The sequence below is a fragment of the Pan troglodytes genome, chromosome 1, assembly GCF_028858775.2.
Source record: "Pan troglodytes isolate AG18354 chromosome 1, NHGRI_mPanTro3-v2.0_pri, whole genome shotgun sequence".
NCBI classification, from domain to species: Eukaryota; Metazoa; Chordata; class Mammalia; order Primates; family Hominidae; genus Pan; species Pan troglodytes.
This window is the reverse complement of record NC_072398.2, coordinates 43,495,738-43,523,380: the sequence shown is the minus strand read 5'-3', so window position 1 is coordinate 43,523,380 and position 27,643 is coordinate 43,495,738. Positions and strand designations below refer to the sequence as shown.

Sequence of the window (27,643 nt, the reverse complement as noted above, 5' to 3'; positions counted from 1 at the left end):
AAAAAATATTAGGTCGGCTATGGTGGCTCATGTCTGTAATCTCAACACTTTGGGGGGCAGGAGGATTGCCTAAGCCCAGGAGCTCGAGACCAGCCTGGGCAACACAGAGTGAGACCCCATCTCTATGAAAAAAAAAAAAAAATAGAAACCTTACCTAGTATTTTCTCAAACTACAATGGAGTAAAACTAGAAATTAATAACAAAAGGACCCCTGGAAACTATACAAATACATGGAAATTAAATAATACATACCTGAACAACCACTGGGTCAATGAAGAAATTAAAAAGGAAATAAAAAATGTCTTGAAACATGAAAATGGAAACACAACATACCAATACCCACAGGATACAGTAAAAGCAATACTAGGAGAGATGTTTATAGCAATAAATACTTATATCTAAAAAGTAGAAAGATTTCAAATAAACAACTCCATGATGCTCCTCGTGGAACCAGAAAAGCAAAAACAAATTGAACCCAAAATTAGTAGAAGCAAAGAAAGAATAAAGATCAGGGCAGAACTAAACAAAATAGAGACTAAAAATAGTACCAAAAGATGAAAAAAATGAAAACTTGTTTTTTCTAAAGAAAAACAAAGTTGACAAATCATCAGCTAGACTAAGAAAAAGAGAACACCCAAATAAATAAAATCAGAAGCTAGGCACTGTGGCACATACCTAGAGTTCCAGCAACTTTGTAGGCTGAGACAGGAAAATCACTTGAGGCCAGGAGTTCGAGGCTACAGTGTGTGATGATCATGCCTGTGAATAGCCACTGCACTCCAGCCTGGGCAACAAAACGAGCCTCCATCTCTTAAAAAAAAAATCAGAAATGAAAATGGAGACATAATTGACACCACATAAATATAAAGAATCACTAGAAACTATTATGAACATCTATATGCCAACAAATTGGAAAACCTAGAGGAAATAGATAAGTTCCTGAATATATATAACTTACCAAGATTGAGCCAAAAAGAAAACCTGAAGAGACCAGTAATAGGTAACAAGATTGCACCCATCATGCCACTGCATTCAAGCCTGGGTTACAAAGCCAGACCCTGTCAAAAGAGGAGAGGAGATGAGAGAGGGGAAGAGGGGAGGGGAGAGGAGGGGAGGGGAGTCTAACACCAATTCTTCTCAAATTATTCCAAAATAATTAAAGAGGAAGAAATTCTTCCAAACTCATTATATGAGGACAGCATTTGATACCTGATATCAAAAACCAGACAAGGACAAAACAGAAAAAGACAACTACAGGCCAATATTTCTGATGAACATAGATGCAAAAATCCTCAACAAAATATTAGCAAACAGAATCCAACAATACATCATAAAGGTAATAATACACCATGTTCATGTGAGATTTATTCCAGGAATGCAAGAATGGTTCAACATTTGCAATTCAATAAACATGATACGTCACTTCAACAGAATAAAGGACAAAAACCATATGATCATCTCAATAGGTGCAGAAACAGGATTTAATAAAACTACATATTTTCATGATAAAAACTCTCAACAAATTAGGTTTAGAAGAAACATACCTCAATACAATAAAGGCCATATATGACAAACACACAGCTCACATCATACTGAATGAAGAAAAGCTGACACCATTTCCTCTAAGAACTAGAGCAAAATAAAGATGCCTACCCTCATCACTCTTATTCAACTAGTACTGGAAGTCCTAGCCAGAGCATTTAGGCAAGAGAAAGAAACAAAGGGTATCCAAATTGAAAAACAGGAGTCAAATTGTCCCTTTGCAGACAACAGGATTTTACATATAGAAAAATCTAAAAGATTACACACACACACACACACACACACACACACACACACACATACACACACACCTCTTGGAACTGACAAATTGAGTAAAGTTGCAGATACAAAATCAACATACAAAAATCAGTAGCATTTCTATATGCCAATAATGAACTAGCTGAAAAAGAAATCAAGAAAGCAATCTCACTTATAGTAGCTACAATAAAATAAAATACCTAGAAATAAATTTAACCAAGGAGGTGAAAGATCCCTACAATGAAAACTATAAAACACTACTGGAAGAAATTAGAGACACAAAAAAATGAAGACATCTTATGCTCATGGATTAGAAGAATTAATATTGTAAAATGAACATACTACCCAAAGCAATCTACAAACCCAATACAATCTGTATCAAAATACCAATGACATTCTTAACTGAAATAGAAAAACAATCCTAAAATTCATGTGGAACCACAAAAGACCCTGAATAGCCAAAGAAATCCTGAGCAAAAAAAAAAAAAAAAAAAAGAAAGCTGGAGGCATCACGCTGACTTCAAAATATGCTACAGAGCTATAGTAACCAAAACAGCATGGTATTGGTATAAAAATAGACACATAGGCCAATGGAACAGAATAGAAAACCCAGAAATAAATCCATGTATTTTCAGCCAACTGGTTTTCAATGAAGTTGCCAAAAACATACCCTGGGAAAGGATAGTCTCTTAAATAAATGGTGCTGGGAAAATTAGATATTCATATGCAGAATAATGAAATTAGACCCTCATCTTGCACCATGTATAAAAGTCAAGTCAATAGATTACAGACTCAAACATAAGACCCAAAACTACTAGAAGGAAACATAGGGGAAATGCTTCAGGACATTGGTCCAGGCAATGATTTTATCCATAATATTTCAAAAGCACAGGGAAGAAAGACAAAAATAGACAAATGGGACTATATAAAATGAAAAAGCTTCTGCACAGTGAAAGAAACAATCAACAGAGTGAAGAAACAACCTGTAAAAAGGGGGGAAACATTTGCAAAGTATTCACCAACAAGGGACTAATATCCAGAATATATAAGAAACTCAAACAACTGGACAGCAACAAAAAAAAAAAAAAAAAAAAAAAATTAAAAAGTGGGCAAAGGATAAAAAAAAATAGACATTTCTCAGAAGGATACATACAAATGGCCAAACAAATATAGAGAAAAATGCTCAGCATCACTAATCATCAAGGAAATGTAAATCAAAACTGAAATAAGATATAATCTCACCCCAACTAGAATGGCTATCATTAAAATGATAAAAAAAAAAATGCTGGTAAGGAAGCAGAAAAAAGGGAACTCTTATACACTATGGGTGAGAATGCAAATTAGTAAAACTATTATAGTGATACTATTAATACTATTCAGACACGAAAAATAATGAAATTCTGCCGTTCACAGAAACATGATGAGCCTGGAAGGCATTCTATTAAGTGAAATAAGTTCAGGCAGACAAATATTAATGTAGCATGATTACATTCATATGTGGGAGCTTGAAAAAACTGAGCTCATAGAAGTAGAGATAGGATTGTGGTTATTAGAGATTTATAAGGGTGGGGGAACGAGGAGGATAGGGTGAGGATGCTTAATAGATAAAGTTACAGCTCGATGGGAGGAATAGGTTCTAGTGTTCTATAGCACTGTAGAGTGAACATGGCTTACAATAATTTAGTGTATATCTTTGAATAGTTAGAAGAGAGGATTTTGAATGTTCACAACACAAAAAAAATGATAAATATTTGAGGTGATAGATATGCTAATTGCCCTGATTTGATCATTACATACATTACATACATAATACCTGTATCACAACATCACTCCCTGTCCTCAGACTGTGCAGATAAAAAAAAAAACTCTGTGCCCCATAAGTATGTACAATTATTCTGTGTCAACCAAAGATAAAAGGAAAAAATAATGTATGTGCAGACAAGGAAAAGGTATTTACAATACATGTAACTGACAAAGAACTCATATCCAGCATATATCAAGAACTCCTAAATAAATTTCAGAGATAGACAACCCAATTTTAAAAGTAAGCTGAAGACTCAAAGGGATATTTCAAAAAAGAGGATGTGCAAATTGCCAATAAGCATATGATGAGATACTGAACCTTATTTGTCATGAGGGAAATGCAAATGAAAACCTTTGAGATACTAGTACCCCTACAGGGGAGGGGAGGGGAGGGGAGGACTGACAATGCCAAGTGTTGACAAGGATGAGGAACTAAAACTCTAGTAGGAGTGTACACTGGACCAACAACTTTGAAAAACTGTCTTGCAGCATCTGCTAAAACCAAACCTATCTGTGACATAGCAATTTCACTTCTGGACATAAACTGAATAGAATGGGAGCTTCTGTCCACCAAAAAATAAGCATACAATTGTTTAGAGTAACTTTATTGTAGCTGCAAACTGAAAACAATCTGAATGTCCATCAATAGTAGATGAGAAAAATATATTGTGGTATATCCATGTAATGGAATACTACATAGCAATGAAAATAATGAACTGCTGCTCTCACATACATAATGTGGAGCAAGTACACTACTGTTTCTGGCGTGGGTGCTGGAAATGTTCTATATCTTGATGTGGATGGTGGTCACATAGATGTGTACACGTATAAAAATCATCAAGCTATTTAAGACTTGTGCACTTTAATATATGTAAGTTTAACCTCAATCAAAACAGTAAACTAAAAAATACTATATGTTATGTGTTTGGCACAGAGTGGGCACTGAATAAATAGTTGTCAGAATTTCTAGAGAAGAGGAGGCAGCAAGCCCATTGCACTGTGCACTGCTCAGACCACCGGGAGCCCTGGGCGCAGTGCTGGGAGCCACCCTTTTTGAGAGGGTCGCTGACCATGACAGCATGGCATGATGGTGTGATAAGAATAGCAAGGGAGTACTTGGTAAATGAGAGATGGCTGAAGGAAGCAGAGATGATGATGTCAGGAATAAGACTTTGAAAGAACACAGAGTGTATTCCAATGGTGAATGGCTCTCTGTAGAATGGGAATTAGACTTTTGCTTTGTGGCTCTAAAGTAGTGATTCTCAAACTGTAGCTGCATCTCAATCCCCTGGAGGGCTTGTTAAAACACAGATTATTGCTGCGCACGGTGGCTCATGCCTGTAATCCCAGCACTTTGGGAGGCCAAGGCGGGTGGATCACTTGAAGTCAGGAGTTCGAGACCAGCCTGGCCAACATGGCGAAAACCCATCTCTACTAAAAACATAAAAGTTAGCCAGGCGTGGTGGCGTGCGCCTGTAATGCCAGCTATGCAGGAGGCTGAGGAAGGAGAATCGCTTGAACCCGGGAGGCGGAGGCTGCAGTGAGCCAAGATCACACCACTGCACTCCAGCCTGGGCGATAGAGCTAGACTCTGTCTTAAACAAAAACAAAAACAAAACAGGTTACTGAGCCTCACCCCTAGAGTTTCTAATTCAGCTAGTCTTGGGTAAGACCAAGAGTCTGAATTTCTAACAAGTTCCTCAGACATGCTGCTGCTGGTGGTCCAGGGACACGCTTTGCCAGCCACTGTTCTAGTGCACAAAATGAGGATGGCAGTTTGTGTTGTTGTTAATAATAATAACCATGAGAATTTATTGGGAACCTGGTGTACCAGCTCCTGTTACATACTGTCTACATTTTCTCACAGTAAGGGAGTTCTTATTCACCCCATTTAAAAAACGAGGAAACTGAGGGTCAGTTTCTCACTGATTTCACAGCCTGGGCCAGATCCTCTGATTCCTGAGCCTAGCTAGGCGTGCTCAAGCTGAGGCCAGGTGGCTACCTGCAGGGATGCTGGATGCTGTAAGTGGAATCCCATTTCTGAATGGGAGGTTGCACTAATTTCTTTCTTTCTTTCCTTTCTTTTCTTTCTTCTTTCTTTCCTTTTTTTTTTTTTTTTGAGACGGAGTTTTACTCTTGTTGCCCAGGCTGGATTGCAATGGCACAATCTTGGCTCCCTGCAACCTCTGCCTCCTGGGTTCAAGTGATTCTCCTGCCTCAGACTCCCGAGTAGCTGGGATTACAGGCGCACGCCACCACGCCTAGCTAATTTTGTATTTTTAGCAGAGACGGGGTTTCTCCATGTTGGTCAGGCTGGTCTCGAACTCCTGACCTCAGGTGATCTGCCCTCCTCAGCCTCCCAAAGTGCTGGGATTACAGGCGTGAGCCACCATGCCCGGCTGGTTGCACTAATTTCAGAGAGTCCTTCCAACTGTCCATTAAACTAGTTTCAACTAGCACTTTTAAGCACTAGCACCTAGTAAGCACCAACTAAATGCCAGATGCTAGGCAACACCTCTCCAGGGTGTTTATGGCAACTGGTCTAACTCTAAGATGCTTCCGGGTCATCTCACCTCCTCCTGTCCCTCCCTTTCTTGGCACTTGTGTGACCACTCCCCTTACCCTCCAGGCAGGCTAGCACTAAGTAGCTCAACCGGATATTTGGTAAAGGAGGCTCTTTGTACACACACCCGCCTCTGCTGTATTTGCATTCATGTGCCTTAGGATGGCTGGGCCATCCAGGTATAGTCCTTGGCACCAAACTATCTGCCATCCGCCCCATGCCAACCTCAGACAGAGCCTTCCAATCCACCCCCACACTCTGGCCAGCAGAACAACCATACAGGGAGTGACAAGACAAAATCTGGAGATGGGGGAGGGGTGGCTTCATGACCCAGAATGGCCAGAGGAACTGCAGGATGTGCTTAATGACCTTGAGCTGGAGACTTCACTCTACTGCTCCTGCCTGGCCTCTGCAGAATCTGGAAGCAGAGACCAGAAGGCCCTGGGGACAGAGGGCAGCCCCAGGTCACTAAGAGGATCCTGCTAAGCATGAAATCAAGCCCAAGTCCCAGTGACTCCCCACTAGGCTGGTGAGAATCAGGCCTCTTCTCTTTATATCTCCTTTAAATATTTAAGGTTTTCAGTTCTAACAGAAACAGTAACAAAAACAAAATACACAACATGGGTTTATACACTAAGGAATTTCTGCAGCTGTAATGCATGTAAAAGGATAGTGGTAAGGGTATCTAACTCTTATTTCATTGTTCGTTTACTTTCTTCTGTGTGTTTCCATGACATAGATTACCTACAGATGGTCCAAGATCTGCAGGTGATTTATTGCTTCTCAACTTCCAGGTATAAAGCATAGGAGTTCAGCTGAGTGCAGTGGCTCACGCCTGTAATCCCAGCACTGTAGGAGGCTGAGATGGGCAGATCACCATGGGCCAACATGGTGAAACCCTGTCTGTACTAAAAATACAAAAATTAGCCAGGTGTGGTGGCGTGCACCTGTAATCCCAGCTACTTGGAAGGCTGAGGCAAGAGAATCACTTTAAACTGGGAGGCAGAGGTTGCAGTGAGCTGAGATTGCGCCATTGCACTCCAGCCTGGGTGACAGAGCTACATTCCATCTCAAATAATAATAATAATAATAATAATAATAATAATAATAATAATGAATAAATAAAAGGCCGGGTGTGGTGGCTCACGCCTGTAATCCCAGCACTTTGGGAGGTCGAGGTGGGCAGATCATGAGGTCAGGAGATCGAGACCATCCTGGCTAACATAGTGAAACCCCGTCTTTACTAAAACTACAAAAAAAATTAGCCGAGCGTGGTGGTGGGTGCCTGTAGTCCCAGCTACTCGGCAGGCTGAGGCAAGAGAATGACGTGAACCCGAGAGGCGGAGCTTGCAGTGAGCCAAGATGATGCCACTGCACTCCAGCCTGGGCAAGAGAGCAAGACTCCGTCTCAAAAAAAAAAAAAACACAAGAGTTCAGTGTAGTATAAACACCTCTCACCAAGGAGTCAGAAATCCAGGCACCCAGTGATGAACCAATCCTGTGGTCCTTGCCTTGGAAGGGCGGCACTAAACAGAGAATCAGCACTAGGATAGTTTGGGAGCCCCAAGGAGGGAGCCTAGGAAGGTCAGAAAAAGGCTTCTGGAGAGCCAACCCTTGAGGCAATTAATAGATTTCAGGCTCCAAGAGCTTGAGAACCCTTTACTCCCACAGATCCTTTATTCCAATTAATGTAACCTTTCCATATTTGGGAGTCTCAGATCACTTTCCTTGGCTTGTGACGGTGGGGGATAATTCCCTTCTAATTTATAAGGGGGGAAATCAGAGAGTAGTTAAAGAAGGATCCAAGGTTTTGCCCTTCAAATTTAAGAATAACCACAAGGTGCCCAACTAAGAACAGACATGTGAATACACAGCACAAAGGAAAGACTGGATAGCGTCTGCCCTTGGGGAACTTGTAAGTGGGAGATAAGACATGTAAATGTAAAGCCAAAAGTAATTGTATAATTTTTGTGCAAACAATTCACCTCACCAGCTATTTATCCAGGACTTGCTATCTGCAAGGCATTCTTTTATGTGAGGCACATGAGAAGGGGTGGAGTTAGAACACAGGTAAATATACTCCCAGCCCTTAGGAACTCATGACTTAACTGGCTCCTGTAAGGGGCTGGAGGAACAGTCCGTGGAATGTAATACCTGGCCTTGTGAAGATGGGGTAGCAGTACAGGAGTGGATGAGAGTCTTGCTGGAAATGAGAATTTAATAGAATTAATTCATCTGGGAAATATGCCTAGAGGAGGTGGACAGTGTGTGATGCTGGAAAACAGAAGGGACAGAGAAAGGGATGAAGAAAGCAAAAATAAGCAAAACGTTTTCACATATAGACTTGGCTTTCAGACCCCACTCAAAAGTCACCTCTTCCATGAAGCCTTCCCAGGCAGAATTAGACACTTAGCTCTCCAGGCCCTCAAACCACCCCATTACAGAACGTACCTCACTGCTGCACAGTTGGCCCCCTGTCTCTGTGGGTTCTGCATCTGTAAATTCAACCAACTGCAAATCGAAAATATTTGGGAAAAAAATTCATCTGTACTGAACATGTACAGACTTTTTTCTTGTCATTATTCCCTAAACAATACAGTATAACAACTATTTACATAGCATTTACAGTGTATTAGGTATTATAAGTAATCCAGAGATAATTTAAAGTATACAGGCCTATGGATGTAGGTTATATGCAAATACTATGCCATTTTATATCAGGGACTTGAGCATCTTCAGATATTGGTATCTATCGTTTCTCAGCCTTTTGGTAAGACCAAGTGTAATATCTGTTCTTATCAGATATTGGTATCTGCAGGCACTCCTGGAACCAATCCCCCCACGGGATATGGGATATGGAGAGACAACTGTACTTGTTTCCATATCTGCTTATCTCAACCAGAGGACCTTGTACAGTACCAGAACCCAATAGGTCTTTGACTATGAAGGGGCTGAGTACTGTATTCACGGTGGAATGCCTCCCTTTATTTTTACTTAATTTTTATTTTTACTTTTTACCATTTTAATTAAGTATAACTTACACACAAAAATGCACAAATCTTAAATCTACAGACCAATAAGTTTTTACACATATTTACACCTGTGTAACTACCACCTAGATCAAGCTTCAGAATGCTTCCAGCATCCCAGGCACTGGGGGCTACCTCATTGTGGCGGGGTCATTTGTTACTGTGGCTAGAGGAGCTGAGCCAGCAAGGTGCTGTAGTTGGGGAACGCCATTTAGGGAAATTATGGAAGGATTTCAGGTGTTTGGGCTAGAGAAGCAAAATCATTAGGGCAAGGTCATTTTGGGTGTGAAGGACTTACATGACGGAGCAATTAGATTTGTTCTGTGTGGGGCCGTGGGGAGCAGTTACAGGGCGAAGCATTTCAATTTTGCCTAAGACCATTTCTACAACCAGAGCTCATCCACACTGCAAGCAGAGCCCCTGGGAATATGCAAGGTCCCCAGCACTAGAGGTGTCAGTCAAGAACAGGACTGGCAAGCATTCAAAGGCAGTTATGGGGAGAGGATAGGGGACTCAATTGGAGGCTATTCCTTCCAATTCTGAGCTTCTATGGTTCCTGGAGTTCTGTGATAGTGGCAGAGAAGACTCAGTCAAAAACTTGTGGTTATGATTTGTTTGGTGTTTTTTTTTTTTTTCCCCCAGAGGGTAGCTTTTCAGTTTATTACAATTACTGTGCAGGCCCCCCATCATCACTATCGAATAAGTACTTGTCATTACCTACAGAGTGATGAGCCAGAGGGACCCTGGGGCTCCCCCTTCTCTGGGTCTCACTGTCCAAGAAGGGATAGGGCAGATGCAGGGGTGCGGCTATGAGATGGGACCAGTACCTGCAAGAGAAATTGGTTGCCCCACCTCATGCCAAGTTGTCTTGGGGACACCCACCCACATACCTCCTCAGTCTTTTCAGCCCTGGTCCCCCTTGTGGGCCAGTGGACATGATGTCATGGCTCCTGTCATTACTAGAAGACCTGGGCAGAGGGGACACCGCAGGGCCTTACTGTTCTGCCTCCAGGGGCCAGATCCTGGCTCCCTTAGGAGCGGGAACACACAGAACCCACCAGCCAGCCGAGGCCACCTAATGAAGGGACAGCCTAGGTCAGCTGCAGGCTCCTCGAAGGACACCCAGTCTAGAGAATAATCAACCCCTACTCACTGCCAGGGATTTATCCATGGAAGAAAGAATTTTCCCCAGAACTCTTTTTAAATTTTTTTTCCTAGGAGATTATTTCAGAATTCCTCCCGGGGTTCCTCCAGGACGCGGCCCTTCCCTCTCTGCCCTCCTCCAACTAGTTAGAAGGAGAGAGAGAGGGTCAGCATAGACCAGCGTCATCCTCCTCCTTCCCGCACCTGGCCAGGTGGGGAGGAGGGCCTCATCCCAGGCCCTTCCAGGGAGCTTAGTGTGAGGAAGATGTTGAGTTTCTAGGGTTCTCCTTCTAAAGGGCAATGTGATTAACCTCTTGGGGTTCTAATGAAAGCCATGCACGAATACTCTCCCAAGGAGAAACATATGTACAACAAGATTTTGCCTTCTGTTCTGGGGGAAAGGGGGGTACCGTTAGACCCTCGAAGTCCATCTGTGAAGCGCCTAGGTTTAAAGGGGTCCGGGTTTCCTCCACTGCCACAGCCCGGGTGCGGGGAGAGGGCCCCTAGCCTTATCCGGAGATACAGGATGTCTCGGGCTCTCCATCTGCCGGGCTCTAAAATGGGCGCTCGGGCCCCTCGGTCCCTGGGGGCTGCATCCGGAGGCTGGGGGGACTGGTCGAGGGAGAGCGGGCGGGGGGCAGCGCGGCTCCCGGTTGGTCTCCGCAGCCGGGGGAGGGCGAGCATGTGCGCTCGGGTAGGAGGGGGAGGCCGGCGCCTGGCACCGCACGGGGAAGGCGCGGGAGCGGACGCACTGCCCACCCGCCGCAGAGGCGCCCCCGCCGCCGCCCGGGCCCGAGGGCGGGGCCCCTCGCTGGGGCGGCCCCTCCCCGCCCCTCCCTCCCCGCCGCGGGCCTCCCCAGCCCGGCCGGCCCTCCCGCGGGCGGCACTCGGGCACCGGGCTCGCCGGGACCAGATCCGCGAGCCCGCCAGCCTGCGCCATGGGCTGCGACGGCCGCGTGTCGGGGCTGCTCCGCCGCAACCTGCAGCCCACGCTCACCTACTGGAGCGTCTTCTTCAGCTTCGGCCTGTGCATCGCCTTCCTGGGGCCCACGCTGCTGGACCTGCGCTGCCAGACGCACAGCTCGCTGCCCCAGATCTCCTGGGTCTTCTTCTCGCAGCAGCTCTGCCTCCTGCTGGGCAGCGCCCTCGGGGGCGTCTTCAAAAGGACGTGAGTGCCGCGCCCGTGCGCCCCCGCCCCGCGGCCCCCGGCACCCACCCTCGCCGGGCCGACCCTTCCCTCCCGCCCCGCGACCCGGCCTCTCCCCCGGCCCCGTGGGGCTGCCCGTCGCCCCCGCCTCCCGGCCGCGACCACCCCTCCCAGCTCCGTCTTGGCGGAAGAGCTGCCTCCCTCCCTCCCCCGCAGCTCTCCCTGGAAAACTCTCTCCAGAGACTGAAGGTGACTTCTGGCTTATTTATTTGTCATCACTCATCCCTGTGAGAGGATAAAACCAGTTCCCACCTGCTTCCCCCACCCACCGCCCCGTGGGGAGAAGAGTGATAGAGTTTGCAGAGGTGGGGAGGGTGCCCCTCTTACACAGCTCCTCTGGGGTTTGTCAGTAGCCCCGGCTGCCGGGGGCGGGATTGGCAGTGAGGTGGAAGGACCGTGGGAGGGCCAGCTCTGTGGCGGTGCAGGGTGCTGGAGGTGGCCTGCGGCTTGACTGATTCCCAGGGCCAGGCTCCACTGTAGGCAGCTCCACATCAGCTAACACAGGCTGTCCCTTCCCCCAGGTAGCCACGGGGTTTAGTGGGTTCTGTGTAGCCCTCCTCCTGAGGCAGCCAGAACATGGTTCCTGCATTGGCCCCCGAGACACACAGGACCTCACCGTTAAGGCCAGGTTGGGAGGGGCAGGGCACTTTACCCATAGCTTGGTAAGGTGACTCTCCAGCCCTGGTGCCAAGGTTCCCCTCCACTCCCCACCCACCTCATCCTACTCCTGCTCGGCCTCTGCCCCACGACAGGGCTCGGGACTCTCCCTGGCACCACCCCCAGAAATCCCCCTTTGACACCATTGCAGAGCCTTATTCTCTCGGCTTAAATTGGACAGGGCCACCTCCGGGCTCCCTTGTGGAAAGACAGCCAGATTCACTCTCCCAGTGCAGCATGGAAAACAGAGACCCATAATAGAGTAGGGAATAGATGACTTGCAAGCCAGAGGCTGCTGCTTGATTTCCCCAGTCCCAGCTCCTGGCTGAGTGGTTTCCTAGATCCCATGGACTCAGTCGAGCAAGCAGCCGGCCTGGAGACAAAACCGCAGTTGGGCTATCCCAGAGAAACCTCTGGAGGGGCCGTTCTGGGCTGTGGTCATGCCCTTTGGCTTAACGCCTACAGGTGTTCGTAAGGGCAGGTGTTTCCGTCCACCTTGCTTCCAGAGCTGGTGGAAGGAGCACAGGTGTCAGTGCAGATGGACCCCACTTTAAGCCTTAAAAACATGACCAATTTGGAAGTGATTATCCCCATTTTCCCCAAATCTTCTTGTAAACCAAATTATTCTCTTCTTAAAAAGCAAGTCTCCTTGTGTACACCAGTGTTTTGTGGGTGTGGTACAGGATTGGAATATACAGAAGATTCAGAAAATCTTAAGAACAAGCTCAAGATTCATTCTGCCTAGAGGTTTAATTAGAAACTAAGATAAAGTATCTGTGGCTAGCAGAGGTTTTTTGGTTTTAAGTACTTTGACTTACAAAAGCTCCTTTACCTGGAGCTTTTAAAGAACATATGTAGTGCAAAGAACACGGAGGGGAAGGAGGATAATTTGAAATGACGGGTTGGCAGGGCAGGGTTTGTGAAGCCGGCAGAGATGCACACCCACCCAGCTGGGCCATCTCTTCCTGGGTAGTTTTGTATCTTCCTCAGCACTGCTTACCCAACAGGGGGCTCTGAACAGGCAGCAGAGAGAACCCTGCAGCAGGAACTGGCTCACAGAAGAGAAAAAAAATCATGGTAACAATGATAACTAACTTTATTCTGCACTTACTGTGTGCCAGGCACTATTCATAGTACTTCACATGTATCAGCCCATTTAATCTTCACAACCACCTTGCGAAGTAGTACTGTTATCTCCATTTTATGCATAAGGAAGTGGAGGCACAGAGAGGTTAAGAAACTTGGCCCACATCACATGGTTGTTAAGAAGAGGCCTAGCCAGAATTTGAACCCAGGCGTTGTCTCTAAGACAGATACTTAGGCAATCCCTCTTGCTTTGTGAGTCATCAGTGTAAACTCTGCAGATCAGGCACAGGTTTGGGATGAGTAGCCCTAAGGATGCTCATGGGCTGGGTATTCCTGAGCTCTGACAACTTCTGGGAATGTAATGGTGGCCCTCTGGGGCTTCCTGCTGGGATCTTTTTGGGGTGGGGTAGATCCTATCAGTGGTTGAGGTTTAAATTCTGAACCTCAGTCCTCCCACCCCCAAGACAAAATGCCATGAAGAACTCTTTCCTTTGGTTAAGAGCAAAACAGATATACAGTGGAAACAGAGGGATGTCCAGGGGTGGCCTTGAGTGTAGGCGACAGTCTCCCACCACGTTGCTGACTCTGGGCAGCTCTCATCACAGTCTCCCATCCCCCCAGCCAGAAGCTCCAGCAGCCCTGCAACAAAGCTTTAAAGCTGGATTCTGTGGGACCATGTCTCAGTTAAAATGCAATACCCCTGCAAGCAAGTGCTTTGCAGCTTAAGTGATTACCAGCTAACGCTCTCACTTGGTTTATACTTGTGAGTGGGGGATTGCTTTAACAAATCTGTGAGAGCCAGCTGTTGCGGGGGAGTGGGGGAAAGTTTAGGATGACACATGGGAGAGGATAGTTGGGGGCAGTGTCTTTCTCGTGGGTTCCTACTCAGGTCCTGCCTACTGCTGGGCCCAGACTGAGGGCACAGGCAGAATGGGGCTTGTGGATGCCTCCATAGGGATGTGCTTTGGGAGGACTACGTGTGGAAGGTGGAGAGCCTTGGCTATTGGAGTGGGTGCAGGGGAAGACTTGAGCTCAGGGCAGCACCAGCTTGCTCACTCTCTCAGAGAAAAACAAAAAGCCACCTGGTTGGCAAGGGTGTGTAGGTGTGTGCTTTGTCAGGCAGGAAAGGGGAAGGGGTATTTAGATTAAAGGTTAGGATTTTTCCTGGTTTCTTGGAGACCTGTCTAACCGCCCTAGGGAATTGGGAGACCCCTTTATCTCGAAGGCGTCAGCATAGGTAAACAACTTTCAGAGCTTCCCCAGGCTTCTCCCAGCCTCACCTTGGCCTCTCCCCTGCCCATGCTTTCTTAACAGAGGGTTTGTCAGAGGATCTGTTGAGTTCTTCCTCTCTTTGCCCTATTCACTTTTCTCTTTTTCTTCCTTTTTTCCCCCTCAAATTCCTCCTAATCTGCAAGTCCTACCCTGCCCCAGACCTAGCTATGACTCCCTCCTGGCCATTGCACCAAACCCTGTCTTCCATACACCAGTTGCCCAGGCCACCCCTAGATATGCTGGCCCCCTCCAGTCCCTGGAACACAGGACAAACCAGCTTCTCCCCTTGAGCTGGGCTGTGGTTGGTCTCCCATCCAGAAAGCCTCTGCCTCTCCCTCCAGCACCTTGTCTACCAGTCAGCATGCAACAAACCTGTGCCAAAAGCCTACTGAGCGTCCAGTACCAGACATTGTCCTTGTTTTAAAAATCAGTCTCAACATAGGGCTATCATAGGGTCCCAACTCCCAGGTATGATCCCCAAAGAATTGAAAATGTATGTCCACACACTAAACCTGTACGTGGATGTTCATAGCAGCATTATTCATCCCAGTCAAAAAGTAGAAACAAACCAAATGTCCATCAGCGGATGGATGGACAAACAAAAATGTGGTTTATCCAGCCAGGTGTGGTGGTGGATGCCTTGTTGTTCCAGCTACCTGAGAGGCTGAGGTGGGATGCTCGCTTGAGCCCAGGAGTTCAAAGACAACCTGGGCAGCATAGTGAGACTCCAGTGTCAAAACAAAACAAAACAAAAATGTGGTATATTGGCCAGGCACATTGGCTCACTCCTATGATCCCAGCACTTTGGGAGGCTGAGGCGGGTAGATCACCTGAGGTCAGGAGTCCAAGACCAGCCTGGCCAACATGGTGAAACCCCGTCTCTACTAAAAAAAAACAAAAACAAAAATTAGCTAGGCATAGTGGTACGTGCCTGTAATCCCAGCTACTCGGGAGGCTGAGGCAGGAGAATCGCTTGAACCAGGAGGCGGAGGTTGCAGTTAGCCGAGATTGTGCCATTGCACTCCAGCTTGGGTGACAAGAGCGAAACTCTGTCTCAAAAAAAGAAAAAAAAAAGGGGTATATCCATGCAACAGAATATCACTCAGCCATAAAAAGGAATGAGATACTGACACATGCTATACCATGGATGATCTGGAAAACATTATGCTAAGTGAAAGAAGACAGACACAACAGATCACATATTATATCATTTTATTTATGTAAAAGTTCAGAATAAGGAAATCTGCAGATACAGAAACTAAATTACTAGTTGCCTAGGGCTAAGGGTAAGGTGTGGAGATGAATGGGGAGTGACTACTAATGAATATAAGATTTCTTTTTTATTTTTATTTTTTGAGACATAGTCTTGTTCTTTTGCCCAAGCTGAAGTGAGGTGGTGCGATCTTGTCTCACTGCAAACCCTGCCTCTCGGGTTCAAGCAATTCTCATGCCTCAGGCCTCCCTAGAAGCTGAGATTACAGGCATGCACTGCCACACCCAGCTAATTTTTGTATTTTTAGTGGAGACAGGTTTCACCGTGTTGGCCAGGCTGCCCTCGAACTCCTGACCTCAAGCAGTCCGCCTACCTTGGCCTCCCAAAGTGCTGGGATTACAGGTGTGAGCCACTGCGCCTGGCCTGGATATAAGATTTCTTTTTGGGGTGACAGAAATGCTCTAAAGGTAGATTGTAGTGATGGTTTTACAACTCCAAATATTCTAAAAACCATTGAATTGTACGCTTAAATATGTGAATTTTATAGTATGTAATTTATATATCAATTTTTTTTAAGTTAAAAAAACCTCAAAGCCAGGTTCGGTGGCTCACACCTGTAATTCCAGCACTTTGGGAGGCCAAGGTGGGAGGACCACTTGAGGGCAGGAGTTCAAGACCAGCCTGGGCAACAAAGTGAGACCTTGTCTCAAAAAAAATTTTTAATTAGCTGGGCATGGTGGTGCATACCTATAGTCCCAGCTACTCAGGAGGCAGAAGTGGGAGGGTCACTTGAGCCTGGAGGTTGAGGCTGTCGTGAGCCATGATTGCATCACTGCACTCCCACCTGAGCAACAGAGCAAGACCCTATCTCAAAAACCAAAACAAAAATCTCAAAACTTATACCACCCATTAATTCACTCATTCAACAAATACCTCTTGAGCCAGATCCTGTTTTAAGGGTGACTACAACAGACAAAGTAAAAGTCGCTGCACTCTTGGAGCCCACACTGTGGAGAATTTTACATTGTGAAATGAAGGAAATCAAGCAGGGTAGCATGGAGAGTGGCACATTTTGGGGGCCACTTAGCTAGGTGATCAAGGAAGCCCTTTCTGGGGAGATGATATTAAAGCTGACTCTTGCGCGACAGGAGAGAGCCAGGCATGCAAAGAATTGAGGGAGAGGTGTTCCAAGTGAACAGACTGCAAGTTCAAGCTCAACCAACATCTAAGGAGCATGCCCTGTGTGCCTAGCACCATGGTGGGCCCCAGGGGATGCCATCATGCACAAGTTGCAGCTCCCAACCTCAGAGTCTAACAGGGTGGTCCTGCCGTAGCTTGGAATCTCCCCAAAGACCAGTTTGTCTGCCCCTCCCTTTGGATCTCTCCAGCTTTAACATGGGGCCCTTAACAACTGAGGTGTCAGTGTGAAGGCTGGGGTGACCAAGTTGGAGGGGGGCCTTTTTATCCCTGGCCTTGCCCTCAGTCTCAGCTGCCCCTTCCCCATCAGCCTGGCCTGAGATAGAGTCACCAGCCTGCCCTAGCTCCCAGGGGGTCCCTTGTCTACTGGTTTCTTGTCCCAGGTCCCCAAACCATCTCCTTCTGGGCTGCTGCCCCTTTTGGGGTGGATAGGGGCTAGGGACACTTCCATCTGTGACTCTTCCACAGTTCTGCTCCCTGCCCTTCTCCCCTGGTCCTTCGAGGAAGGAGATTTTCCAGGCTGGGAGGAAGATGTCCTAAGCATCCCTGCTGGGCAGAGGGATCACCTGGGACAAACATGTGAAGAGAATGTCGATGCCATCAGGCCCTACCCAGGGTGGCATGGGGGCTGGGCTTCGGCAGCATTCTTCCCCACCCCTGGGGTGGCAGGCAGGAATGGGCTGCCTGGCATCTTACTGCTCAGGCCCTTCCCCTGTTTCACAGCCAACTATTCCCTCCTCTTTTCACAGAACCAGGAAGGCAAGAACAGGTGCCCAAGGCAAAGCCAGGTCAAAGTGATCATGTATGCCCTGTGGGTAAGGCAGAGCATGGGGCTGAAGGGGGCAGCAGCAGCTCAAGGTCACCCAGCAACAGGGGCTGGGCAGGCAGCTCCAGCAGAGCCACAGCTCACCTGGGGGAAAACTCAGGCTCCCTCCTCTTCCCTCTCCCACTTAGACCTTCTGTGTGGAGCCATTAATAAGTAACTTGGTCATTTCTGAGACTTCCTGAAGTAGGTTTTCCAGACTGTCCAGGCTATATCTTGGGTCTCTCTGGGCCTTGGGGAAAGTGAGGCTCTTTCTCTAATTGGCCTGAATTAACCTGTGAGCCCAGGACCAGGGGAGGGAAGACCAATGCCACTCTGCCACTCTGCTTGCTTTGCCTGGGTTGGGAGCCAAGACTTTGGATCCTGGCTCAGTTCTGCTCCTCTTTTCCCCTATCTGGGCCTCAGTTTCCTGATCTGTAAAATGAGGGACAGGACTCATGTCATTGCTGCCACCTTAGCTGGGACGCTGCCCAGGGTGGAGAGTGAGTGGGGTGGGGGACAAGAGGTAGGAGCAGGGGTATCTCCCTCCAACAGTTCCTGGGCCAGCCTCCCAGGGTCACCCCAAAGGGCATTGCAGCAGGAATAGGGGCAGGCCTGGGAGGGTAGAATCTGGGAGCTGGCACTGGTCTCTGTACCCTGTCAGCTCAGTGCAGTTCTCTGGGCCCAACATTGCTCTTTGGGGAAGCCAGGGCCAGCAGGGAGGCAGTGAGCACCTGGGAGGGGTGGCAAGTGGCCAGGGGAAAATCCCAGAGAGTGAGCAAAGGAGGATGAAATGTCACATCACATGGACTCCTCGTGGCAGCCCCAACCTCATGCAGAGCTTGTTATCCCCATTTTACAGCAGAGGAAACTGAGGCTCAGAGGGGCTAAGCATAAGTGGCTTGCCCAAGCCACATCTCTGGGAAGTGGCTGAGGTGGGCCTAGAACCCAGTATTCTGATTCCAGATCGCACTCCATCCTGGATGCCAAAACTGTTTTGACATGGTTATTCCATAATTTTTAATTATCCACATTCCTAGAAGGGGCTATTGACCAAGCCATTTAAAACAGGCAATAAATGTATTTCAGTCTGGCTCTGGGATGTGTCTGGGACTTCCTTTTCCTTGGCAACAGCATATCATTCTAAAGAAATTTGTTCAGGCTGATGTTTGGAATGCCCAGGCACAGCCCTATGGAAGCAACTGGGGAGGGTGGGCAGCCTGGGATCTACAGACAAGATTTCCTGTGATACAGATGTCCCCATTTATTGGGAACAGGTCTCCATCGCCCTAACCTCCAGGCTTATCAAACTAAAATCACAGTCCAGGGAGATGCAGGGAGGGGATTTCCCAGGCGTGGTTCTCTCCAACCTCCCTTTTCCGTCTTTTCTCTCTTTATCCCTCCCTCCTGCCTGTGGCTGAGCCTGGGACAAACCATACCTCCAGTGGGCACCTAGTGTCCTTCTCAAGAATGACAGGTGAAAGGAGACAAACAGCAGTGAACAGGACAGAGATGAGACCTGGACAGGGCTTCCTGACCCCTTCCAGCCCTTACTGACCCCTTCTCTTTTTCCCAATCCCCACTGTACACTGGGCACCTTCCTGGCAACCCGTCCCTACATGATTCTTTCTCTGCCTCTATCTCTGTCTCCCCTATCAGATAAACTAGCAAAACTCCCACATCGGCCTCCCAGCAGTGCCCAGTCCCTTCTACCAGGCCACCCCGTGTGGGCTGGCAAGACAAGCGTTCCCCAAGCACTGCGCCGGTCACTAGCCACGTCCAGGAACCTGGGTTGAGCGTCTCTGCAGAGCCGAATATGGGGCCAGGCATGGCTTCCACAATGAACAGGCAGAGGCAGATGCCTGGGGAAGCTGGTGGTGGAGCCAGCAGTGATGCTCGCGAGCATGTGGATCTCTGCTAACCCCCGCAGAGGGGTGTTAGAGGCGCATGTTCTAGAGACCGCAGCTGCTCTCCAGTGCTTCCTAGCCTTGCCATTCAACGCTCTGCAGAATCTGGCCTCCTATTCTCGGCTGGCACTCCCATCTCCAGCCTGGCTGGGTCCGTGGCTCCTTCCTCTCCCCTCCTGCATTTGCACCTTCTGAGTGGAGCCATTAGTGAGTAACTCAGTCACATACCCATACACATGCACCCACATGTGCACGCACACACACTCCTCCCTGGAAAAGCAGCATAGCATAGGGACTATCAAGCCAGAAGACCTTGGTTAGAGTTCAGGCTCTGTCTGCTGCTATCTTGGCTTTTCTCAGCCCGAGTTTACTCACTGGTCAAATGGGCACAACGACAAAGCCTGCTTCATAGCCTTGTCATATGAACCAAGTGACAAACATTAGCAGTTGTCAGCAGACCGTAGTACTCGCTATCATCCTGGTTTCCTTTCCCATACCTCTGCGCAGCCCCTGCCCATGTCAGTTTACTGATCCCAGGTCCCGTTCCCCTCAGGACTTTGCTGCAGATGACTTCACTTTCCTGCAGGATTGAAAGGCAATAATGATAATGAGCTAGTTCTTCGAGAGAGTTTTTGCACTTGCCTTGGGGCATCCCTGCTTACGCAAAGTGGTGAGTGAGGTGGTAGAAATGTCATGTCCTGGTACCCGTGTCAGTAGGGGGACCTCTGAGAGTGCAGACAGGGGACTTTCTGGCTATCCCTGAAGTCAGGCCACCTAGGAGGCTGCCTAGTCTGTCTTGTCCAGGGAAAGGGAGGGGAAAGAGAGAGAACTATGATGAGCAGCCTGCTGTTTTATCAGCCCACGGTGTGTGTTAGCATTGCCTCCCCATGACGCACTCTCCCTCCATCTCCTAACAGCTGGCCTTGAGGTTGGTCCCCCTCTCCTCCCCCATGAGTTCTGAGCTGGGAACATGCTGGGGTCATGACTGTCATGATCGGTAATCTCCCCAGCAGATCAGCCTGGAAACAAGAAAGGAGAAAATAACGAACTGCTCTATCAGCAGAGCCATGCTGATAGAGGATTTAATCAAAGGTGGGGCAAGATGAGATGGCTGAGGGCCAAGGCCAAGAGCCAAGGGGGTCAGGGGCAGAAGCTCTGGGAAGACAGCCTGAGTGATCACTGGGGCCCTCCTCTTATTTTTTCAGTGTGAAACTCAGAGAGGCCTTTCCCCCTCCCCTCTCTCAGCTCCCACCTTTCCAGGTCCAGCAGCCACACTGGAGGCTGATGGGGTGGGGGGCTCTCTCCCTTTTCATAATCTGAGAAAGTTCCTCTACAACCTCCAGAACCTGCCTGCTGCCCAATCTCTCCTCTCTGACATTAGACTTTCAGACTGGTCTCAGAAAATACAAGTCTTTATCCTTTCTCTGAGAGTCTGGTTATTGGGCAAAGTGTCCCAAAAAAGACCTTGACAGAGCCTTAGACACTCCATCCAATCATTCATTCATTCACTGATAGGGTAGCAGGCCCTCCCCCTGCCTGCTGTGGGCTTTTCTATTATCTGAAAAAGGGGAAGATCAACATGGTCACCTTTCAGTGTGTATGGCCACAGCCCCTCCTTTCCCCACTTCTGCACATTTGCCAGGCACAGAGCCTGCGACCTCTGCCTGCTACAGGGGTCATCAAATCACCTGAATACCTGGGCTGTGGGCGCTGGTGTGGGCGGCTCAGGCCGGGTGCCTGTGAAGCAATGGCGTCCTCACCATTCCTGTGTGGGGAGGGCACAGGGCAGCCCGCGCCAATTCCTGGGCAAGAAGAAATGCCCAGCTCTGAGACTTCTGGGCTCAGGTTCCATCCGGGTGGGTCCCACCTGCGGTTGCATGCCTATGACACATGCCTCTTGAGATGCTCAAAACAGGTTCCCTGAAAAGGGTGGGAAATATTTTTGCATTTAATTGCTTTTAAGTAAACAATTTAGGGTTTAAGGAAATAACGTGCAATTGTTTGTAAGTAGAATACTAGTGGCTAGGCTTTGTGAAGTGTCCTGCAGCCACCTTGTGAGGTAGATTGTTATCTGAGCAGACTTTGACAACTTGCCCACAGCTAATAAGTGAGCAGCTTCTTCCTCAGCTCTCTTCCTTTTCTACCAGAGGGGGAGAAATGTCTTGGCTGCCCAGACCACCCAGTGAATGGAGGAGAAGGGGGAGGGGATGCTTCCAGCCCCATCCCCTGACATCACCCTTCCCTCCTGCAGCCTGGCCCAGTCACTATGGGCCCTGTTCACCTCCTCTCTGGCCATCTCCCTGGTGTTTGCCGTCATCCCCTTCTGCCGCGACGTGAAGGTGCTGGCCTCAGTCATGGCGCTGGCGGGCTTGGCCATGGGCTGCATCGACACCGTGGCCAACATGCAGCTGGTAAGGATGTACCAGAAGGACTCGGCCGTCTTCCTCCAGGTAAGCCCGGCCAGCAGGCACAGGGCTGGGAGCTGGGGAGGGCATGGGAGCTCCCTAGGCCCCCTCATTCTCTCCCAGCCTCCTCCCCCAGGGGCCCACTTACCAGCTGGGTTAGTAAGTTCTAGACTCGGTTTTCCCATCTCTAAAGCAGAGCAGTGATCCCTGCCCTCACTGCAGGGTGTCCCAGGAGCCTAAGCGCTTGGGGAAGAAAGCTCTTTGCGAACTGGAAAGGGGGTGTGACTCAGGGCTTGCCTCCCCTCTCCTTCCCCTCCTTCCCTCTCTCTCCTTTCTTCGTCTTTCTCCCCCCGGGATTCAGCCAGCCCTTCCCTTTTTGTGCCCAGGATTCAGCCAGCCCTTCCCTTTTTGTGCCCCCTTCCCTTTAGGGTGTTAGCTGGTGGATGCTAACATGGTGATCAGTCCCAGCTGAGGATTAACAGAGATGGGGAGGGAATTGGGCACTGTCACCCGAGTCATCCCAGGCCGGCAGGGTGGTTGAGAGAGGTGTGTCACTCTTCACCTCCCCTCACCTCTCCTGCTTCCTGCACCCATGGCTCCCCATTCCAGGGCTGGGCAGCAGCCCCTAGATGGGGCAGAGGGTGGGGCTGGGGGAGGGGGCTCAGTGTGGGTCCTCTGGACTGGAGGCCAGGCCACCACTTCCCCGGGCTGAAGACTGACCCCCACCCCCACCCGCCACCTCTCCTCTGTCCCCAGGTGCTCCATTTCTTCGTGGGCTTTGGTGCTCTGCTGAGCCCCCTTATTGCTGACCCTTTCCTGTCTGAGGCCAACTGCTTGCCTGCCAATAGCACAGCCAACACCACCTCCCGAGGCCACCTGTTCCATGTCTCCAGGGTGCTGGGCCAGCACCACGTAGATGCCAAGGCTTGGTCCAACCAGACGTTCCCAGGGCTGACTCCAAAGGACGGGGCAGGGACCCGAGTGTCCTATGCCTTCTGGATCATGGCCCTCATCAATGTGAGTGTCCCTGGGGCGGGCCAGGTAGGGAGCTAGTGGACAGTCCACACATCCCAGTCCACCCCACACCCAGTGAAGATTCTTCAGATGCTGAGAAACGTGCTGGGGCTGAGGTGTGCATCCCAGAGGCAGGAGGATGGGAGGACAAACCCTCCCCGGGATCCCCTGCACTACTACACCATCGTTCAGCGACCTGTGATTGCAGTTCTCAAGGAGGGTAAAACAATGAGCTGAGCACAGTGAAAATCAGGGTCAACTTTCGAATTATCTGAGGTTCTGTGGGAAACTAGTTTTTTCCTCCAAGGCCAGATGAAGTGGACCCTGGACAGACCCCGGCAGGAAGTGGAAGGTTTTTCTCTGGGTCCCTTCATCAATGGTGGGATTCTCCTGTGCCCTGCTGTCAGGGGCTCCTGTGGAGGCTAGGAGACAGACAAGATGACCTCTGAAGGGCCCTGCCTGCCAAGGCAGCCTATGGTGGGAACAGCGAGAGACCACTTCACCCCGTGACTGCGTCACATACCGAGGCCCGCTTTGTACACCCCTGCCAAGTCAGCACTGACTCTGGCCTCCAGCTGGAAACCTCCTCTGGTGCTCTGCAAACCCAAGTTGGGATCTCTCACGTTAGCCCAGACTGGAGCCAGAGTGTCAGGTGGGGAGACCCCCTACCCCCATCCACCTGGGTTGGGGAGGACTGTCGGGAACACCAGAGCATCCCTGGCTCCTGGGCTTGGGGGTGGGGAGCATTACAGTGGCCACTGTCTTGGCTGTGGGATGGAGGCACCATGCTGCTTGTCATGGTGGCTTAGAGCCTCTCTTTGCAGTAGGTGGACTTCTCAGCTCTCCTGGGGCAGGTGGGCTGGACTCAGGCACTAGAGCAGCTGCCCAGCTGCTGCTGAGCCTCAGAATATGCCACACACATAGCACTGAAAGGAGCCTTTGAGACCACCATTCCAGTGAGCAGCAGGGCAAGGGTGGGGGTGTCATGCCATCACCAGCTCAAAGCCCTGACAAGGGACTGATAGGAGGCTGAGCCCGGCTGGAAGCCCTGACCCTCAGCATAGACCATCTACCTGCTGCCCCCTCATCACCAGTCCTTTTCCTTCCTTTCCTTTGTAGATTTTCTTTCCCTGGCCCGAATCTCCTCTGGGGGCTCTCATAAACACACCCTCTCCATCTGCTCCTTCCCTTTTCAGCCCATGCCCATCCATTGTTTTGGAAAGAATGCGGCTTTGGGCCTGTTCCTTCCAGGAGAGACCTGCGAAGGAAAGGAGCAGTGTCAGTAGAACCTCTAGGCTGAGACTCCCAGACCAGGAAGCCGGAAGGTCCGGCTTAAGCCCGAGGTTTGTTCTCTCTTGCCCCATGAAGTGCAGACTGGAGGGACTTTGTTTGCTGCAGGATTTCCGGACTTTTTCTATTGGTTTGTGTCTGAAAATAAACAGTCCAGCACGGAGGAAGATGGGGCTGTGCATGTACTCATGTGGGTGCACACGCACACACACATGTGCACCCCACCTGCCCTTCTCTGACTTTTAAGGTGGGGCTGCCTTCCCTGAATGGAATTCTTATAAAATTGGGTGTGTTCCTGCCAGCAATGCCAGCCAATCCTCTGTGAAGCCCTTCCCAGCACCCACCTCCCTGGAAAGCCCCACCTGAGCGATCATGCCTCTTGTACAGCTGTTTCCACTTGGCCTTCACTCAGGCACTCTGCCACTACAGGCCTCTGTGGGTGGGTTTCCTGTTTCCCCCCTCACACTGGAGGAAGGGCTGTGTCTCCCCCATTAGGGCTCAGCAGGGGCTGTTCTCTCCCCACTCAGGCCTGACTGCCAGGGGCCATGTCTGACCTTGACTTCTTTTTGAGTGTGCAGAAAGGCTCCCAAGGTCACCATAGGGAGGTGCCAACACAGGGGTGGTTTTTGTCTTTCACTCCTGTTAGGTGACTTGAGGAAATACTGGTGAGAGCCAGCCTGCCTCCAGGGGCAGGGAAGGGCTCCCCCAGAACAACACCAGGCAGGGGCTGGCAGTCTGCCAGCCTTCCATCTCTATCCTATGCCTCTCCCGTGGGCCAGGAAGAGCCCAATAGCTGGGCGCTCTCACCAGCCTCTGGGAGACATCTGCAGCTCCCTGGGCTTCCTGTCTTTCCTAAGTGAAAGGAACTGGGCTGAAGTTGCAGCAAGAAGGACAATAGTTAGACTTGATGTGGTACTTCCTGGCAACCAGGGTGGTGAGACACAAGCAGGGGCCCCTGAGGGAGGTGGTGGAGGCTTCCCCAGGCAACCTCAGAAGCAGGAGCCATTTCCCACTGCTCTGAAGGAGTTCCGATTTAGCATAAATAGCAGCAAACTGAACATAGGGCTTATGTGTACAGGCTGTTCGTAAACATGTATTTTTCAATCAAAAGGAGATCATGTTTTTGTTTTCAAGCCCCTGAGAAGAGCCTCTGTGCCCTGCTAGGATCAACATCACCAAGGCAGCTCCTTAGGTAGAGACAGCACTGGAAGGATCAGGATGCCAGGCTCCATTCTGGCTTTGCCCCGAGTCCACTGTGTGACCAGGGCAGTCTCTCAGTCTCTAGTTTACCCCTCAGATCTCTTCCAGTTCTAACAGGTTACGACTAAGTGATAACATCCCCCAGCATGTTTTGTAGAGATGTGATGCCCAAAAGCAAAGCTGCTTTGTAAAGCATCACGCAACCCACCAGCATGAAGGAGTGTGAGGTGTGACACTCCAGCAAGCTTACTCCCAGCACCTCTCCTGGGCCAGCAGAGAGTTTGAGTCTAAGCTTTGCATGCGACAAATATCTGTCTTTTCAGGGACGCGAGTATGGTGATCAGGCAGCAATTACAGCAGGCCTCCCCACTCCTACCTTGGTCAAGGCACCTGGCTTCTTAGGTTGGGATGGCTCAGCTTTTAGCTGGGCACCCTTAGAAAAGAGCTGTCTTCTCCCAGGACTATGCACATGCAGTGTGTGCAGAGGCCAGGCGTGGGAAGGGGGAGCTTCAGGGCAGGGCTCTCCTGACCCTCTGCCTGCTCCCCAGCTTCCAGTGCCCATGGCTGTGCTGATGCTGCTGTCCAAGGAGCGGCTGCTGACCTGCTGTCCCCAGAGGAGGCCCCTGCTTCTGTCTGCTGATGAGCTTGCCTTGGAGACACAGCCTCCTGAGAAGGAAGATGCCTCCTCACTGCCCCCAAAGTTTCAGTCACACCTAGGTAGGGGCTCTAATGAATCTGCATCCTTACAACCTCATGTTGAGGCTTCCTTGGTAACCCCTCTCCCAGAGAGAGTGAACCTAGATCACAGGTGATTTTTTTTTTTTTTTTTTTTTTGAGACAGAGTTTCACTCTCGTCGCCCAGGCTGGAGTGCAGTGGTGCAATCTCGGCTCATTGCAACCTCCGCCTCCCAGGTTCAAGCGATTCTCCTGCCTCAGCCTCCCAAGTTGCGGGGATTACAGTCACATGCCACTACACCTGGCTAATTTTTGTATTTTTAAAGTAGAGAAGGGGTTTCGCCACGTTGGCCAGGCTGGTCTCAAACTCCTGATCTCAGGTGATCCATCTGCCTCGGCCTCCCAAAGTGCTGGGATTATAGGTGTAAGCCACCATGCCCGGCCACAGGTGATAGTCCTTTTTTTTTTAAAAAAAAAAAAAAAGAAAAGAAAAAGGAAAATCTTGGCCCTGATGGTGCAACCTGACCAAGAGAATGAGGAAGGCAGACTTCTGACTTCACCCTCCATTCTGCTCAGCCTTGCCTTTTGTTACCTTGGGCAAGTCACCTGACCTCTCTGAGCCTTGGCTCCACCAAGACTGGGAGATGGACAGGGGTTATTCCTAACAGAAAGGTCGTGAAATTAGAGGCAGTAAGTGGGCCCCATCCTGCAGGGCTCTTCTGACTGCCAGCCATGGCCCTGGGACATGCAGAGGGAGGGAGCAGAAGCTGAGACTCACCCCTGTTCTTCCTGTGCCTCCTGCAGGGCATGAGGACCTGTTCAGCTGCTGCCAAAGGAAGAACCTCAGAGGAGCCCCTTATTCCTTCTTTGCCATCCACATCACGGCCGCCCTGGTCCTGTTCATGACGGATGGGTTGACGGTGAGCCTGCCTCAGAGGGCGCCCCCTACTGGGGGACCCTTCACCCCCAGACTCCAGTCTGGGAAAGGCAAGAGAAAGAGAGGAGCATGAAGGTTTCCTGGAGACCTCTCCTGGAGTACAGTTGATTCAAAAATTTAATCTGAAGTCCTAGTGTGACTGTCTCCAGAATCAGTCACAGCACGTTGGTACTATGGGCTTCTGTCTTGGCCAATTGTTTTTTATTTTTGTTTTATTTTTGTTAATGCTATAGGTAGGGGCCTAACTGGTCTGTTGTCAAGGACAGGCTACCTGCATTTTTTAAAGGGGTGGTGCCCTATTCCCCAATTAGAGGTCATGCTATATAAACAGGGTACTTTGCTTCCTGGAATACATTACAAACCTGGGTGTCTCGAGCCAGTGTTGTAAACAAGCTTCAGGTGGAATTTAGGCCCAGTTGTTCATGCCACTAGTGACCTCTGTT

At 49.4% G+C, this 27,643-nt stretch overlaps 1 protein-coding gene and 1 long non-coding RNA gene across 11 annotated transcripts in view; one reads left to right on the top strand and one right to left on the bottom strand.

Annotated features, from left to right (window-relative positions):
- Positions 1-11,424, bottom strand: part of LOC104004690 (uncharacterized) — a 35,693-nt gene extending 24,269 nt beyond the window's left edge. For 4 of the 8 annotated variants that reach the window (XR_010156817.1, XR_008541156.2, XR_010156824.1 and 1 more), the window contains exons 1-5: positions 11,336-11,424; positions 9,913-10,022; positions 8,618-8,677; positions 959-1,058; positions 676-810 (exon numbers count right to left, since the gene is read on the bottom strand). This is a non-coding gene — a long non-coding RNA (uncharacterized LOC104004690). Of the gene's footprint in view, positions 1-14; positions 442-675; positions 811-958; positions 1,059-8,617; positions 8,678-9,912; positions 10,023-11,335 lie in introns of those variants that run through there. The other 4 variants (XR_002940662.3, XR_010156827.1, XR_001712022.3 and 1 more) reach the window with 2 other exon arrangements.
- MFSD4A (major facilitator superfamily domain containing 4A) overlaps positions 11,181-27,643 on the top strand; it is a 33,936-nt gene continuing 17,473 nt past the window's right edge. Inside the window, exons 1-5 of one of the 3 annotated variants that reach the window (XM_016937213.3) lie at positions 11,181-11,506; positions 21,931-22,129; positions 22,841-23,101; positions 26,137-26,305; positions 27,068-27,183. In XM_016937213.3, coding sequence (XP_016792702.1) covers positions 11,277-11,506; positions 21,931-22,129; positions 22,841-23,101; positions 26,137-26,305; positions 27,068-27,183 — 975 coding nt within the window. In that variant the 5' untranslated portion in view covers positions 11,181-11,276. The remainder of the gene's footprint in view (positions 11,507-21,930; positions 22,130-22,840; positions 23,102-26,136; positions 26,306-27,067; positions 27,184-27,643) is intronic. The other 2 variants (XM_016937210.3, XM_009441291.4) reach the window with 2 other exon arrangements.